Genomic DNA, 15237 nt, shown 5'->3' with positions numbered 1-15237 from the left:
ACTCGTTTAACAGATCCTCAGGAGAGACCCAGAACCCGTCCGTCCGGATTCCATCTCAATCCGCCCGCTCAGCCGTCCTCAGGCCACCTTAAGTCGCGCTTTGAGTCAGTTCCACCTTAAGTGAAGCCTGTGAAGAGATCTCTGCTGAGCAGAAATGAGTCTGATCTTCAGATCAGACAATTAACGCTTCATTTGATTTGTCAATAAATTTCTGATTTGGAATGAAACATTGATGTAAAAACTATTTATGTGAAAAAGGAAGTTTCTGTCACAAGAAGGACAAAAACAGTAAAATACTGAAATCTAAAGTGGACTTTTTCCCAAAATAAAAGAACATCTAACTATAACGACATTTACCCTTAGTAGGGGGTCACATAATATTCATATTTAGATAATTAACTGTTAAAAAAAGAAACTTAAATGTGGAAATTAAAGCTTCAATCTGGTTTAGTTGTTAATCATCTTTTTTAGTTAATTGGAGGAAGAAATTGGAAGGAATAACTTTTGTGTGATTTTGCTTATTAATGGGCTTTGGCCTGTTGACAAAAATATAAATAAATAAATTCTCCTTTGCATCACTATCTGATCAAATTTATTTATTGTATGTTCACATTTATTTAGATTTACAAAAGAACAAAAGAAGGAAAACCTTTCTTGTCTTTTGGCTTTTGAAATGTGTATTTCATAGTCCAGGGGTACAATATTACAAAAATATAATGTTTAAATTATAATTTTCTGTGTTTTGAAATTCTCTTTTTTTTTCAAACCTAAAAATCATGATCAGTTCAAAGTGTTTAATAAGTCTTTTTGTTATCATTGATCTGTTGTCCATAAATATTGTGATTTTCTGAGGATCAGCTCCTGTGCTCTGCTGCCCCCTGGTGGCTCAGAATGCAGCAGCAAAAACCCTTTGATTTACATATTCTGCTAATTATTAAGCATTGATTGTTTTTTATGATGGTCTCAAATAAACTTTATAACTCAATACATACAAAAATATATATATTAAGAGAATTTACAAATGTTTCCATGTCTGACCAGAGCTGTTTGGTTTTAACACAAGGAGGAAAAAAAGGTGGAAAAGTGTTTCTTTGTTATGTTGGTAAACTTCACAAATATCATTGATATTATATCTTAAAATGTGTTAATTTTTTTACATCTTTTTTTAAAAAATTGAACATTAAAACTCTGATCCCTTATTAACGGTGACGTTAAAAGTTTGACCTTCCTCTGATTGGTTTTTTTCTGCTGTTACGTCACTGTATTTGAAAAAGAGTGGAAAAAGGGAATGGCGGAAAAGGTCAAAATAAAGAAGTTAGGGGGAAGTATGACTTCCGGTCCAGATTAAAATATTCAAATTAAAAGCAAAAATTTACACCTAAATGTGGCTGTTTAGAGATATTAAAAAATTTTCCAACAAAAAAGCAAAACTTAAACTCTATGTTTTGTTGGTCGGTCTCTCCAGAAATTATAATGTATTAATTAATATTGTTTTCAGTTTTTTTTCATTAAACATGAACTGAACACGATTGAACGGTAGAACGAGAGGTCAATATATGGATAGATACATTTGTGGGATCTTATGAAATTTATTTCATTGTTTTTTGAACAATAATTTCAAAGACTAAACCGACTTTGACAATGTGACCGTTTCATCTGTGCTTTTATTGTGAAGGGCCAGAACGTGTTTGGACCGGATGTGTCCCGCTGTAAACTAAAGTCTGCAGGTCGACGGAAGGACGGAGGGTTCCGTGACCCAGAGCTGCAGGGAGCCCACAGTCGCCTGGCGAGTGGCTAACCGGTGACCCGCCCGGTTTCACGGGGATTTGTTTGTATACCGGCAGTAAACACAGCCAGCTTCCGGTCACTGCGCGAACGCGAAAGTTTTCCTGCCAGTAAGCTACATGTTAGCATGGAAGGCGCTAACCTGCTGAAGAGGCGGTTCCTGGAGGAGGGGGCGGAGCTTTGGAGTTGTAAACCAGTGCAGGTGAGAGAAAAATACGTTTGTGGACTTCAGTCCTGATTGATCAGGTAATAATAATCAGTCAGTTGTCCTTCCGCTGATTAAACCTTAGTTAGCTAGCTGATTTGTTTAACATCCACTTCCTGGTTCCATAGTGGGACTGAAGACCCTGACTGGGCTGCCCGCTGAAGTGCCCAACCGTTTATTTACCTTTATCTCCTGCTTCTGTTGTCAGAACGATGTTTGGACCAGATTTATACGGTTCTAAGAACCCATCCAAGTCCACTCTGGGCCCGGATGTTCTGATGCTTCTGAGGTTCCAGATAAAGGAAAAGTAAATCTTCAGTTTGAAGATCTCACGGCTCCAGAAGTTCACGTTGGTGGTTGTCATTTGGAAAGTAGAGGGGGTGGGGTCGTTATTATGATCAGGTGATCAATCAGCTGGCTGTCACGGAGTTTGTCTGTGATTCTAACTTAGCTTCAAAACCGCTTCACTCGGGTCTGGGTCAGTTCCTGCAGATGTTTCTATAAATGAAGCAGAAGTTTGAACACACTGATGATGTTTGCATCCAGAAGCGACTGTGCATGGAGGCGGCTCTGCAGCTGGCGGAGTGTCCCATGGAGACGTCCTGCGTTGCCACGGTGACCAGTCAGCAGGAGCAGGTCAGTGCTTGAAGCTGCAGATGTTGTTCATTAAAGTCAACATTCTGGCCAGATGGACGTAAACAAAACAAAAAAAGCCCGTTGACTCCCATCAGAACCTCCCTGAGGTTCCACGTTCAGATCAGAAGCCTCAGCTTCATGTGATGCTGCTGTTGCCATAGAAACGAGGTCCCTTGACGTGTGCGCAGGTTCGTGCCGTTCATCTCAGACCTCCTACCATCTGCTGCGCCCGATGTCTCGGAGGAGAGCCGGTAATTTCTTCATCAGCTTTAGCACCTCTAAGTTTGGCTTTTTTATTAGTGAAATGAATTCTGGGAGATGGAGTCAACTGCTTGGTTCTTGTGCTTTTAGGGTCATATCAACCACATCATGGGTCTCTGAAGTGAGGAGGAGAACTTCCTGCAGTCTCTGGAGGACTCGTCTGAACCTTCAACCATCAAACTACTCTTAAACTCCACCTGAGGGTTTTTCTTCAGCAGCTGCTGCCAGAGCTTCAGGCCATCATCGTCTTCCTCCATCGACTCGCAGTAACTCCAGCGGGTCGGGACGTCCACCCCACTTGTGTTTACTTTTGATTTTGTTCTGCAACACTCTGATGTTTGAGGCTATTAGAGGTTTTTTGCTTCAGTAAGTTTAAGCCACGCCCTCCTCGTCTGATTGGTTTAATCCATCCAGTCCAAAGAAACTGCTATGACCTTTGACCTCTAACAGTAAAGGGCTATTTCACCAGGGAGGGTGTTTCTCCCCTCAGTCTGGTCTCAGGATAACTCCTCCCTCTGTGGTGTTTAAGGGAAAAATTCTGTTTAGTGACTTGAATTAACTTTAAAAAATGTTTAATTTAATTACATCTTTGTACGATTAATGAAATATGAATCCAGAAATGTTCACTAGTCTTCCTGTTCGTACATTTCTATTTTTATAAAGATATCTATATTTGTATGTCCAATCTGAATGTGAAGGAACGACCTCCTAAACTTTATTTCATTATCGTCAAGCTCCAAGACTAACAGCGTTTGTAATGTAGATTTCAGAATAAAAGCTTTGATACGCTTTGATTTTGAAATAAGACTCCTTTTTTTAAGGGGGGGGGGGGAGGTTCTTAAATCAATTTTATTTTTCCAAAAAAATACAAAAGTTGTCCAAAAAAATTTTTTTTAAATACTTGATTTAAAAAAGAAAAACTCATGATAATGAAGTCACAGAAATCGGAGCTGGCCCCGCCTCCCTAGCTGTCAATCAGGTGGTCTTGACCCTCTTGGCGGCAGGAGTGTCACCTGCACAGGTAGACGTTACATTCTTATCAGATACTCGGATGCTGAGCTCACTTCTGCACCAGAACTGACCCTCCGGAGGATCCGACGGCGCCTCCTGCTGGCTCCTCGCCGTGTACACGATCCCGCTGGCCGTCTTCCGAGTTTCTGACCACAAACACACACGGGTTGGAATTAACATCCAGGATCCGTCCACAAGTCGTGGACTGAAAGTCTCTGCTTCCTCTGTCCCTAAACAGGAGGAAGAGGAAGAGCCTGGGATGGCGTCCGTCCTCACCTGCGTGCAGCAGCGCCGCCCTGCAGGTGGAGGAGACGGCCTCTTTTGCGTCTCCATCTGACAAACCGAACAGCAAACCTCTGAAGACGCACATCAGGAACACAACAAACAGACACTGCTGTTGTGGGGGGGCGGCTGCTGTGACGGGGCCCCACCCACTCGTGATGATCAAAGGATACAGGTTGGTGATGTCATACGGTCCTCGCAGCTCCAAAGCCTGAAAACACAAAGGATTTTTAAAAACTACGGGAGCCTGAGAGGACCAAAACTCAGGTCTGCCATTGAGGTTCAACAGGTGGAGTAAAAACAGCTTTCACTGTGAAACACGGGGGTGGCAGTGTGATGGTGTGGGCAAGTTCAGAACACTGACCTTCTCTGCCGCGCTGGACAGGATCACGTTCTGAAAGACCAACAGATGTGTCAGGTGAGTGATGATGTCACCTCAGAGTGGGCGGGGCAAAGAACCCACCTTCCCTTTACAGCTGTCCGTCAGACTGGCGGCGTTGGCGATGGTGTAGCGCCTCATGGTGGAGTCTCTGATGGCCGCAGAGTACGACACCTCGAACATGACTCCGCGGTCGATGGCCTGGACACAGCAACGCGCACACATGCAGAAAAACGCACACATGCAGAAAAACGCACACATGCAGTCGCACAACGGCGACAACGAGAAGGCCTGGCGGCGGAGAGGTCACCCCATTGATCGGCGCTCTCTTGAAGAAAAAAGGAAGCTTCTCGGTGACGGAGATGCAGATGATGTCGATGTCGTACAGCATGCAGGCCGCCTGCACGCACACACACACACACACACACACACACACACAAACAAATGACTGATGTCTAACACAAACCACAACTAGAATCTCCTGAAGACACTGAACACATCAGTGAAGCTCACATGGAACAGCTTCTCCGAGGTGGGCTGCACCGCCAGGAGGTCAAAGCGGCGATACTCTGGAGCGTTGGGCCTCTGAACACGTTCACACACACACACACACAGAAGGTTTGGATCGATCAGCTGATTGATTCCGATCAATACTTCAGCACAGACTCTTACATAGTGACTGGGGTCGGACACCACCACGGTCAGCCTGTTCAATACTCTGATGGGGCGGGAGCGCCCCTGCACGACGGGCAGCTGATCAATCAGCTCATTGATTGGTTTAGGGACAGGAATTTCCTGCAGAGGAAGCTGAGACTTTCAAAGTAAAAGCCATGACGTCAAGGTGGGAGTTTGTGGTTCCGGGTGGACTGACCTGCTTCTGCTTGGCTGTCGGTTCGAACATGTAGTTGATGGCGACGGTGGAGAAACCCACTGCAAAGACAAGAAGAAGGCTTTAGAGCGCATGCGCACAGGTGAGCCACACGAGCGTCCTAGCAGAACCCCGAGGAACGTCAGCAGCAGAGGTTGTCGAACAGGAGGAAGTTCTGGTCACGTCCGAACCGGGTTCTTCTCCATAAGGACTTTTCACGCGGAGGTTTAATGGGAAGCAGCGCGCGGGGGAATAAACGATTCGAATCGCCAGCTATCTTTAAAACATCCGGGTATTTCTGCTAAAACAGGCGAAGCTGCCGAACCACAGAACCGGGAAGTTCGGGGGGTAACTTACGGTGAGCCGCCGTCTCCAGCAGTTTGCTGATTCGAGTCCGGTCCGCCGAAAACATCAGATTTAGGTCCATGAAAACCGCCATGACGCTGCACGTGCGGAAACCCCAAAGGCCGATGGGAGTTGAAGTCTCGTTTGCGCAGGGGCGTCACTGGGTTCTCGCGATGGTGGGAGACCAGCCCAGTTTTTTATTCTTCATCTGGATTTCTGAATTACTTAACCTAAAATTATCTTTGAAAAAATTAATTATTGACAATATGTCAGTTTTTGAAATCCCCATTCATTTTTATTTTATCCACTTATTTATAGTTGGTTAATTTGTTTCTTTGTTGATCTCATCTTTATTTACACATCTATTGGCATGTCAGTCTTATGCATGCTCCTTTTTTTATTTATTTATTTGTTTATTTATTTGGGGGGGGGGGGGGGGTTACACAGCAATTGGTTGACGTGAAACCATTTATTTTACTGAGAGATAAATCCAGGACTAGTGTCCAGTCTTTTTCTGTTTGATAAGCAGTGATGAAAGTCTTCCGGGAATTCCCGGAAATCCGGGTTTTTGAGCAAACCGAACGTACTTTCCGGGAAATAAAGACCTGATCTCTACGGACAAATCGCTTTCCGGATTAAAAAATGGTCTGAAATCAGCTAATTTTAGCTTTATTTTCTATATTTCTCCGCAGATCGTTTCCTCTATGGTCGTGGCCATCTCTCGTCTTCCCGGCCTAATTGACCAATGACGGGACGTTTTAGTTGCTTTCGGATGCGTCGACGGGTCTGATTGGCTCTGTCTGCACCACGTGGTCAGCGTGACTTGCTTCCCTAGAGACCAAAACTGGCGGACCCACGCTAAACTTTCACAAACACATCTGTAGAGTTTGCGATCAAATTTGTGTTAAAATAATGGCAGGCATCGTCATTATTGAGCGTGGTCACGACCTCAGTTGTGAGAAGACGATAAAAAACAAATTGAAGTGGTCTTGGATGGAAAAAAAAAAAAGATTTTTAAGGTAGTGTAGGTCAAATACTTTTTTGTGTAAAATAATCTCAAAACCACATTTTGAAATAATTTCAATTTTAGTTTTGAGTTTCAGTTTTTATTTTGAATACATTTCTTTATCTAATTTATTTGTATTTCCTAATTACCATGATTTAGTTCAGTATAGTTGACATTAATTATAAGTATTTGATGGTTTGGACCCGCACTCCCTTAAAAAATAATGTTTACAATGTTTTGTTTAGTTTGTATGTTTGTTTTGATATTTCCCAGATTACTTAGTATTGGTGTTAAAGAATTGATGTATTATGTTATAGAATTATAGTTTAAAGCAGATCCCATATTTTGATGTAATTATAGTTTGAGAAAACAGTGCAAGTGGATGTTGTACATCAGTCATTTCTAAAGCAGAAATAATGTATAAATAACTGAGGTATTTTCATAGAATATCATAGTTACTGGTGTTCTTTTTGCCATTTGGGGCTTTGATGTTACTATATTTTAGCAATTGTATGTTTTGCAGCTTTAAGGAAAAGCGTAGATTGTAGGATTGTGTTACTTTGAGCAATTTTCCAAATTCTTTTTTAGGACCAGCAAGTCCTTAATGGAGAGTCAAACTAGGGGTTTGAATGACAAATCATGATGCTCCAATTAGTCTTAGTTTTTTGATAAAGAAGTGAATAACTAGCTGCCAGAATGCACCAGAATGCATCTAAGACCACGTATTTTTCCAAAATTTCGCTCTGTGCCCGCCATATCGCTCAAAGAAAAGTTCAGGGATTTTTTCCTTGCCTGACTTTCATCACTGGATAAGTTCAAGTTATGTTTTTTTTTTTTTATTCCTTTAAGGAGTCCTAGTTGTGCCTCAGAAACCTTTGCTTTGTAATCAATATATTTGTCTTAGTGTCAAATCAACAGATGAATCATTTATCATCAGGATGGTCCCCCATCAATCAAACAGAAGGTTTGCTGCACTGTGAATGTTGGTGTAAATATGCTACAGAAATCCACGATGATGTCTGGACTCTTTCAGGGTCATACATGATGTCAGCGTTGAATTTCAGATGGATGTTAAGTTAAGGAGGTTTGAAGTTTTGACTGGAATGAACAATTTTCACCATCTGCATGAATGAAGCTGTCAGTCAAAACTGTTGTTTTATTTTAATTACCAAGAATCTATTAAAATTGTAAAACTTTAAGGATTTGATGTCATTGGGAGTTTAATTCTTAAACTGTTGCAATAAAATGGAAATGATGTTTTTTGGTAGTTTTGCTATTTGTTTATATACCGTAAATTCAATCGTTATCGCAATATTAATCACCAATATCGCAAGTTTTGCTTATGCCGTGCAGCCCTACTGTTAATTCAGTTAATGCTCAGGTATTATCTGGTTTGTTTCTCACTGATTATTGTCATTGTTCTCCTTTATCATCTTTTTTCCGCAAATGATGAGTTTTAAATATCGTACACTATCTTTTTGTTTAACCTTTTAACCTTGTGGTATTCAGAGCGAAAAGCAAAGTGAGCATCTCAGGAAAACCTGTTTCCTAACTGTACAATGACAATAACCCCTTTAATCCTTGAAACTTATAAATAAACACATGAAATAACCTTTTTTGTGTGTTTTTGCTGGTCTACTTTGTGCATTCACACCCAGTTTTACATGTTTTTATTTATCTTCTTTTCACGTGTCGCTCTGATCTCAACCTAAAGTCCACTTTTCAAACCCTTTTCAGGTCTAAACCCTTACAAAGAATTGCTCAGAAAACGGAATTCCTGAAAATTGTTCTTTTTGTAATGAGGATATTAAAACAACTGAGCATCTTTTCTTTTAATGTTTTTACTCTAAAGCCTTTTAGGATATACGTTGATACGATGATATACGTTATTGGCTTTTCCCCAAGATTCCATGTCTATCAGACTTTTCCATAAATCATTTTTGGGTTTATTTTAGAAAACAAAAACACAGAAATCGTTTTAAATGTTATAACTATCCTGGGTACATTTTATATACACAAATGTCGATTCCTTTAAACCAAACCATATTCTTTTACCTAATTTTGTAATTGTTTACATTTTTCTATGCTATATCTAATTATAATTTGACAAACACCTTGGACAACTGCCACAAAGATTGTAAACCTCAAGTTTGTGTCTTCAATAAAAAATAAAATATATAATAAAAACTCTGATCTCAGATCAGTTTCCGGTCCGGAGCGGAACGTTCCCCTTTCCCGCCAGCAGGGGGCGGTGCGCGCGTCAATCTCGCTCTGTGAGGCACCGCCGAGGAAGACGTTCAGCAACCTGCAGGTACGAAAAGACACGAACCGAGCCGAACCACGGTTCTATTCTGATACTGAATCCCAAGGTTCGGTTTTACCGGTCCGTTGAAATCTTCCCGCTGACTTAAAAGAACATCGCGTGAAACACGTGACTCGGTGTTGTCAAACTTTAGAACTTTGCCCCAAAGCACAGAACGGGTCAGGTCTGTTCCGGTTCGGCTATATGTTTGGAATATCATATCATACATCTGTTTCCCGAGTCTACCGGGAGTCCATGTGGATAGGAACCGGTCTGTTAGAATAGGTTCGGACCCCAGCAGAACCTTTGACCTGTTTCCTGTCTGCAGGCAACAGAACCAGGCCAGTTCTGACTAGTGGACCCAGAACGATGCTCCTCCTAAACCCTCTGAGGGGGATCCTCAGTGCCAGACCTCAGGTTCTGGGTCTGACCCGCTTCAGCTCCAGCTTTGTGTCCAGGATGAGGTCAGGAACCCAAACTGATTGATCGAGTGACCCGATTGATGTGATTGATGTACAAACTGGGTCCAGATTCCTGAACCGGCTGAAGCAGGAGGACGAGGCGTGTGCGGCGGCGCTGCAGGACGGTCAGCTGGTTCTGTTCCACCGCCTTCAGCCTCTGCTGCAGCGCGGACCCACCGGAACCTTCAGACCCGTCACCCTCACCTGCTCAGGTACCAGAACCTCAGGAGGAACGAGAACCTAATACTGAAAGCTAAGACTGCTGTGTCCCTGTTTCAGGAGTTCAATCACTCCTCCAGAACTTTGGTTCTGATGGACCTCTGCTAGAAGACTCTATTCTGATTGGCTGCAGTGAACAGAACCAGGCTCAGTTCTGCCTGGATGTTGGTAAGATCGCCTGACAGAATCACCAGTGTTTCCTTCCCTCAACCATGACATACAGGTTCTGTGGTTCTGGTCTTCATTTAGGACATCTGGACCAGGCGGCAGTAGCAGAATTCTGTGCGGGGACCTTCATAGACCTGAGGAAATCCTTCTTTCTTCTACCGGGACCTGCGGCCCAGCTGGTGGCCAAGGTCAGCAGCTGGAACCCAACATGCGGTTCTGGTTCCTCTCCCAGTCCAGGATGCTAAAAAAACACGAACTCTGTTGTTTCTGGTCCATTTCCTGGTTCTGATGTCGGTCTCTCTTGCAGGCTCAAGCTCTGCTGCGCTGGCATCAGACCAACGGGTTCTGCAGCGCCACGGGCCAGCCCACTCACCGGAACCGGGCCGGCAGCCAGAGGGTCTGCAGCAGCAGCTCCATAATCTACTATCCAAAGGTGATTTTTCTTTCCTCCCTGCGCTGGTTCTGATCCACCAGAACTGAGCACATCCTTTGCAGTTCCTGGTGACCAGCAGGGGGCGGAGTTTCACCGCCTGCTCCTCAGAAAGCTGCGGTCTGCTGGGCTGCTGGGCGTGTTCTCCTGCAGGAGGAGGTTCTGTCCCAAACAGAACCTGAAGATGGAGAACCTCCAGTCTGGTTTGAAACTGGATCATGTGCAGACCACATTGTGCACGTATGTGCGTGCACGTGCCGCAGTCACTCCTGCAACAGGTGTGTGAACAGACACGCCTCAGTGAAGTCACCTGAGTTCATCATTCGTACAGAATGACATCATCATCAGTTTTGTAACCTAAAGGGGCGGAGCTTTGGAAGATCAGGTTGTTAAATTTAAAAGAATCATTTGTCCCAAACGCCCCATGTTCTGGTGGGAGGGGCCAGCGTGACCCGCCTGCCTGTGGTTCACAGATGTCCCCCGTGGTCATCGTGCTGCTGTCGGACGGGAGCCGCTGCCTGCTGGGCCGCCAGGCGTCCTTCCCTCGTGGGATGTACAGCGCCCTCGCCGGCTTCTGCGACATGGGTCGGTGCCGCCCGTTCACACCTGGTTCTTGTGTTCTGCTGGGCTCCGGTCTGACTGCGCTCTGCTTCCAGGTGAGACTCTGGAGGAGACGCTGCACAGGGAGGTGGCAGAGGAGGTGGGTCTGGAGGTTCAGGACGTGTCCTACAGCTCCTCGCAGCACTGGCCTTTCCCCCACAGCTCCTTCATGCTGGGCTGCCACGCCACCGTCAGCCCCGCCCACACCCAGGTGAGCCGTCCTCGGTTTCAGACGTAGTGAGCCAGAACCAGAACCCGGCGTGTGATCTCCCTCCCTCAGCTGGACGTGGACCGCTCGGAGCTGGAGGACGCGCGCTGGTTCACGCCGGAGGAGATCAGCTCCGCCCTGCAGGCCGGCGTCCCGCCCAGAGGAGGCCGTCCTCCTGACGTCTGGCTCCCCCCCAAACACGCAGTCGCCCACCACCTCATTTCAGAGTGGAGTGACCGCCAGCGCCACCTGCAGGCCTCAGAGTGAACACTGGACGGTCTCTCTGGGAGGAGCTTAGCAGCGTCTTAAAGAGCGGCTGAAACCTCGTTCTGCAGTCGGGAATGAGGATGAGGAGCAGACGGGGGGCTGCAGAGAGGAGATGAAGGTGGAGGGACTGTCATAGGAGCAGACGCCTGTCTGTCCTCCCTGAATGGTGTGTTTGTGTCTGCTGTGTTTTTGGAAATATTGATCTGTTGATCGTTGATCCTGTTTTCAGAGAAGCTTCAATCTTTTTTAACAGAATAAAACAGAAAAAGTGTCTTTTCTTTTTTTTTTTTTACAAGAACAACTTCAAATGAACTAAAACCAGCAGAAAATATTTAGTCCTACAAATAAAAAAAATAAAAATAAAAAAACCAGATCAGACTAGATTGGATCATTTGTAGAGATTTAAAGATGCGCATCTAAAAATGGATTTAAGAGTAACAGCAGGGAGCAAATTGATCAGTAAATAATAAGTTTTTGTCTCTCCCCTCTTAGCCTTTCTATGTGTGACGCTAAAGAACAGACGTCCAATCAAACTGTCTTCTTCCAAGTCGGGTCAATTCCATTCATGCTCACCAAACATATAAACCTTTTTTCTTTTTTTTTACAGCACTGCAAAAACAATGTCGTTCCCAGTATCTTTCAATTAAATTTGTGACGTTTTTAGCCTAATTAAAAAATCCTCAGTCGTTTCTTAGACAATTTAGGCTCTTTAGAACTACAATTCTGGTTTGTGGGCAACTTTAAATCTTGTAGTTTTTCTTCCTTTTTGTGACCCTAATAAACAGCCACACAAGCGAGTTTGAAACAATCTTCTTTCTCTTTCGGCTTTTCCCATCAGGGGTCGCCACAGCGAATCATCCTTTTCCACCTCACTCTATCATGAACATCATCTACCCTAACATTAGCCAACTTCATGTCCTCTGTTAAGACATCCATGTATCTCCTCTTTGGCCGTCCTCTTGCCCTCCGGCCAGGCAGCTCCATCTCCAACATCCTTCTACCAATATATCCACTATCCCTCCTCTGAACATGTCCAAACCATCTCAGTCTGGCTTCTCTGACTTTGTCGCTAACACAGGCAACATGAGCCGTCCCTCTGATGTACTCGTTCCTTATCCTGTCTAACCTGGTCACTCCTAAGGAGAACCTCAACATCTTCATCTCCGCTACCTCCATCTCAGCCTCTTGTCTCTGTCTCACTGCTACCGTCTCTAACCCATAGAGCAGAGCTGGTCTCACCACTGTCTTGTACACCTTTCCTTTGAGTCTTGCTGGCACTCTTCTGTCACACAACACTCCTGACACTTTCCTCCAACCGCTCCAACCTGCCTGCACTCGCCTCTTCACCTCTTTTCCACAATCCCCATCACACTGAACTGTTGACCCCAAGTACTTAAACTCCTGCACCTTCTTCACCTCAGCCCCCTGTAACCTAACGCTTCTACCTTGATCCCTCTCGTTCAGACACATGTATTCTGTCTTACTACGACTGACCTTCATGCCTCTTCTTTCCAGAGCAAACCTCCACCTCTCTAGCTGTTCCTCCACCTGCTCTCTACTCTCACTGCAAATTACAATGTCATCCGCAAACATCATTGTCCAGGGAGATTCCTGTCTTACCTCGTCTGTCAGCCTGTCCATCAGCATAGCAAACAAAAAAGGACTCAAAGCTGATCCTTGGTGTAGTCCCACCTCCACCTTGAACTCCTCTGTCTGACCTACAGCACATCTCACCACCGTCATACTTCTCTCATACATGTCCTGAACTACTCTGACATACTTCTCTGCCACTCCAGACGACCTCATACAGTACCACAGCTCCTCCCTCGGCACCCTGTCATACGCCTTCTCTAAATCTACGAACACACAATGCAGCTCCTTCTGACCTTCTCTGTACTTTTCCATCAACATTCTCAAAGCAAAAATGGCATCAGTGGTGCTCTTACGGGGCATGAAACCATACTGCTGCTCACAGATCTCCACCTTCTTCCTAAGCCTGGCTTCCACTACTCTTTCCCACAGCTTCATTGTGTGGCTCATCAACTTTATTCCTCTATAGTTGCTGCAGTTCTGCGTGTCACCCTTGTTCTTAAAGATCGGGACCAGAACGCTTCTCCTCCATTCCTCAGGCATCTTCTCACTCTCTAAAATCCTATCGAACAACCTCGTTAGAAATTCCACTGCTGTCTCTCCTAAGCACTTCCATACCTCCACAGGTACGTCATCAGGACCAACGGCCTTTCCGCTCTTCATCCTTTTCAGAGCCTTCCTAACCTCATCCTTTCCAATCTCTGCTACTTCCTGCTCCACAACAACCACATCTTCCTCCCTTCTTTCCCTGTCATTTTCCTCGTTCATCAGCTCCTCAAAATACTCCTTCCATCTTTTTTGTACACTCTCCTGAGTTGTTAGCACCTTTCCATCTCTGTCCTTAATCACCCTTATCTGTTGCACGTCCTTCCCATCTCTGTCTCTCTGTCTGGCTAGCCTGTACAAGTCCTTCTCTCCTTCCTTTGTGTCTAACCTGTCATATAGCTCATCGTAAGCTTTCTGTTTGGCCTTTGCCACCTCTCTCTTCACTCTACGCTGCGCTTCCTTGTACTCCTGTCTACCTTCCTCAGTCCTTTCTACATCCCACTTCCTTTTAGCCAACCTCTTCCTCTGGACGCAGTCCTGTACTTCCTCATTCCACCACCAAGTGTCTTTACCGTCTTTCCTCTTTCCAGATGACACACCTAGCACTTTCCTACCTGTTTCCCTGATAATCTCTGCTGTAGTTTCCCAGTCATCTGGAAGCTCATCCTGACCACCCAGGACCTGCCTCAACTTCTGCCTAAATTCCTCACAAGTTTCTTCATTCTGTAGCTTCCACCACTTGGTCTTCTTTTCTGTTTTCCCTCTCTTCTTCTTCCTGACCTCCAGAGTCATCTTACACACCACCATGCGGTGCTGTCTGGCTATACTCTCTCCTACCACCACTTTGCAGTCAATAACCTCTCTCAAATGACCTCGTCTACATAGGATGTAGTCCACCTGAGTACTCCTACCTCCACTTCTGTATGTCACTCTATGTTCCTCTCTCTTCTGGAAGTAAGTGTTGACTACAGCCATTTCCATCCTCTTCGCAAAGTCCACCACCATCTGTCCCTCCAGATTCCTTTCCTTCACACCAAACCTGCCCATCACCAAATGACATTTGTGAATCGGAGCGTGTGCATTTGTAAAACAGGTTGTATGCATTTCTGATTATTGAGACTGAATTAACTCCATATCACCTCCTCATCACCTCTGTTGCCCTCACCAACATGCCCATTAAAGTCTGCTCCAATAACAACTCTCTCTCCTCTGGGGATACTCTCTATGACCTCATCCAACTCACTCCAGAATCTCTCCTTCACTTCTAACTCACAGCCAACCTGTGGCGCATACCCACTGACTACATTCACCATCACCCCTTCAATTTCTAACTTTAGGCTCATCATCCTGTCTGAGACTCTTTTCACCTCTAGAACACTGTTTACAAACTCCCCCTTCAGAATCACTCCTACCCCGTTTCTCTTCCTATCAACACCATGATAGAACAGTTTGTATCCTCCTCCAATACTACGTGCCTTGCTGCCCTTCCACCTTGTCTCCTGCACACACAGTACATCTACCTTCCTTCTCTCCATCATGTCTGCCAGCTCTCTGCCTTTCCCTGTCATTGTGCCAACGTTAAGAGTCCCTATTCTCAAACCTATGTTCCTGCCTTTTCCCTTCTCTCTCTGGCCACGGACCCTTCTGCCTCCCCTCTTTCTTCCACCA

General features: G+C 44.9%; 2 protein-coding genes and 1 long non-coding RNA gene across 9 annotated transcripts; 2 read left to right on the top strand and 1 right to left on the bottom strand.

Annotated features, from left to right (window-relative positions):
* The first annotated feature begins 1690 nt into the window (after nucleotides 1–1690).
* LOC101162274 lies at nucleotides 1691–3689 on the top strand. 2 transcript variants are annotated; one of them, XR_908524.3, is made up of 4 exons: nucleotides 1691–1987; nucleotides 2537–2626; nucleotides 2788–2877; nucleotides 2978–3689. It is a non-coding gene; the product is annotated as an uncharacterized LOC101162274 (long non-coding RNA). The 2 variants fall into 2 exon arrangements; XR_177692.4 differs by having other exon boundaries at nucleotides 1695–1987; nucleotides 2815–2877.
* A 28-nt stretch (nucleotides 3690–3717) lies between these two features.
* rpp30 (ribonuclease P/MRP subunit p30) lies at nucleotides 3718–6133 on the bottom strand. Of its 5 annotated transcripts, none has more exons than XM_011473497.3 (11): nucleotides 5785–6126; nucleotides 5431–5489; nucleotides 5232–5366; nucleotides 5073–5144; nucleotides 4870–4959; nucleotides 4644–4760; nucleotides 4545–4574; nucleotides 4354–4391; nucleotides 4175–4254; nucleotides 3970–4044; nucleotides 3718–3900 (listed from the first exon to the last, which is right to left on the bottom strand). In XM_011473497.3, exons 1-11 carry the CDS (start codon nucleotides 5864–5866, stop codon nucleotides 3863–3865), a joined length of 816 nt encoding a protein of 271 aa, XP_011471799.1. In that variant the 5' UTR covers nucleotides 5867–6126; the 3' UTR covers nucleotides 3718–3862. The 5 variants fall into 5 exon arrangements, with proteins under 5 accessions (XP_011471799.1, XP_004086857.1, XP_011471795.1 ...); XM_004086809.4 differs by having other exon boundaries at nucleotides 5232–5354; nucleotides 5785–6123; XM_011473493.3 differs by having other exon boundaries at nucleotides 4175–4391; nucleotides 5785–6131.
* Nucleotides 5421–11706, top strand: nudt13 (nudix hydrolase 13). 2 transcript variants are annotated; one of them, XM_004086810.4, is made up of 10 exons: nucleotides 5421–5530; nucleotides 8978–9089; nucleotides 9409–9544; nucleotides 9611–9753; nucleotides 9821–9928; nucleotides 10010–10116; nucleotides 10236–10361; nucleotides 10832–10943; nucleotides 11015–11169; nucleotides 11239–11706. In XM_004086810.4, exons 3-10 carry the CDS (start codon nucleotides 9450–9452, stop codon nucleotides 11431–11433), a joined length of 1041 nt encoding a protein of 346 aa, XP_004086858.1. In that variant the 5' UTR covers nucleotides 5421–5530; nucleotides 8978–9089; nucleotides 9409–9449; the 3' UTR covers nucleotides 11434–11706. The 2 variants fall into 2 exon arrangements, with proteins under 2 accessions (XP_004086858.1, XP_011471794.1); XM_011473492.3 differs by lacking the exon at nucleotides 8978–9089 and having other exon boundaries at nucleotides 5424–5530.
* Nucleotides 11707–15237: the final 3531 nt, after the last annotated feature.

This window comes from Oryzias latipes, chromosome 19 (genome assembly GCF_002234675.1).
Source record: "Oryzias latipes chromosome 19, ASM223467v1".
Taxonomy (NCBI): Eukaryota; Metazoa; Chordata; class Actinopteri; order Beloniformes; family Adrianichthyidae; genus Oryzias; species Oryzias latipes.
Note: the sequence above shows the minus strand (reverse complement) of the source record. Positions and strands in the feature narration are given on the sequence as shown.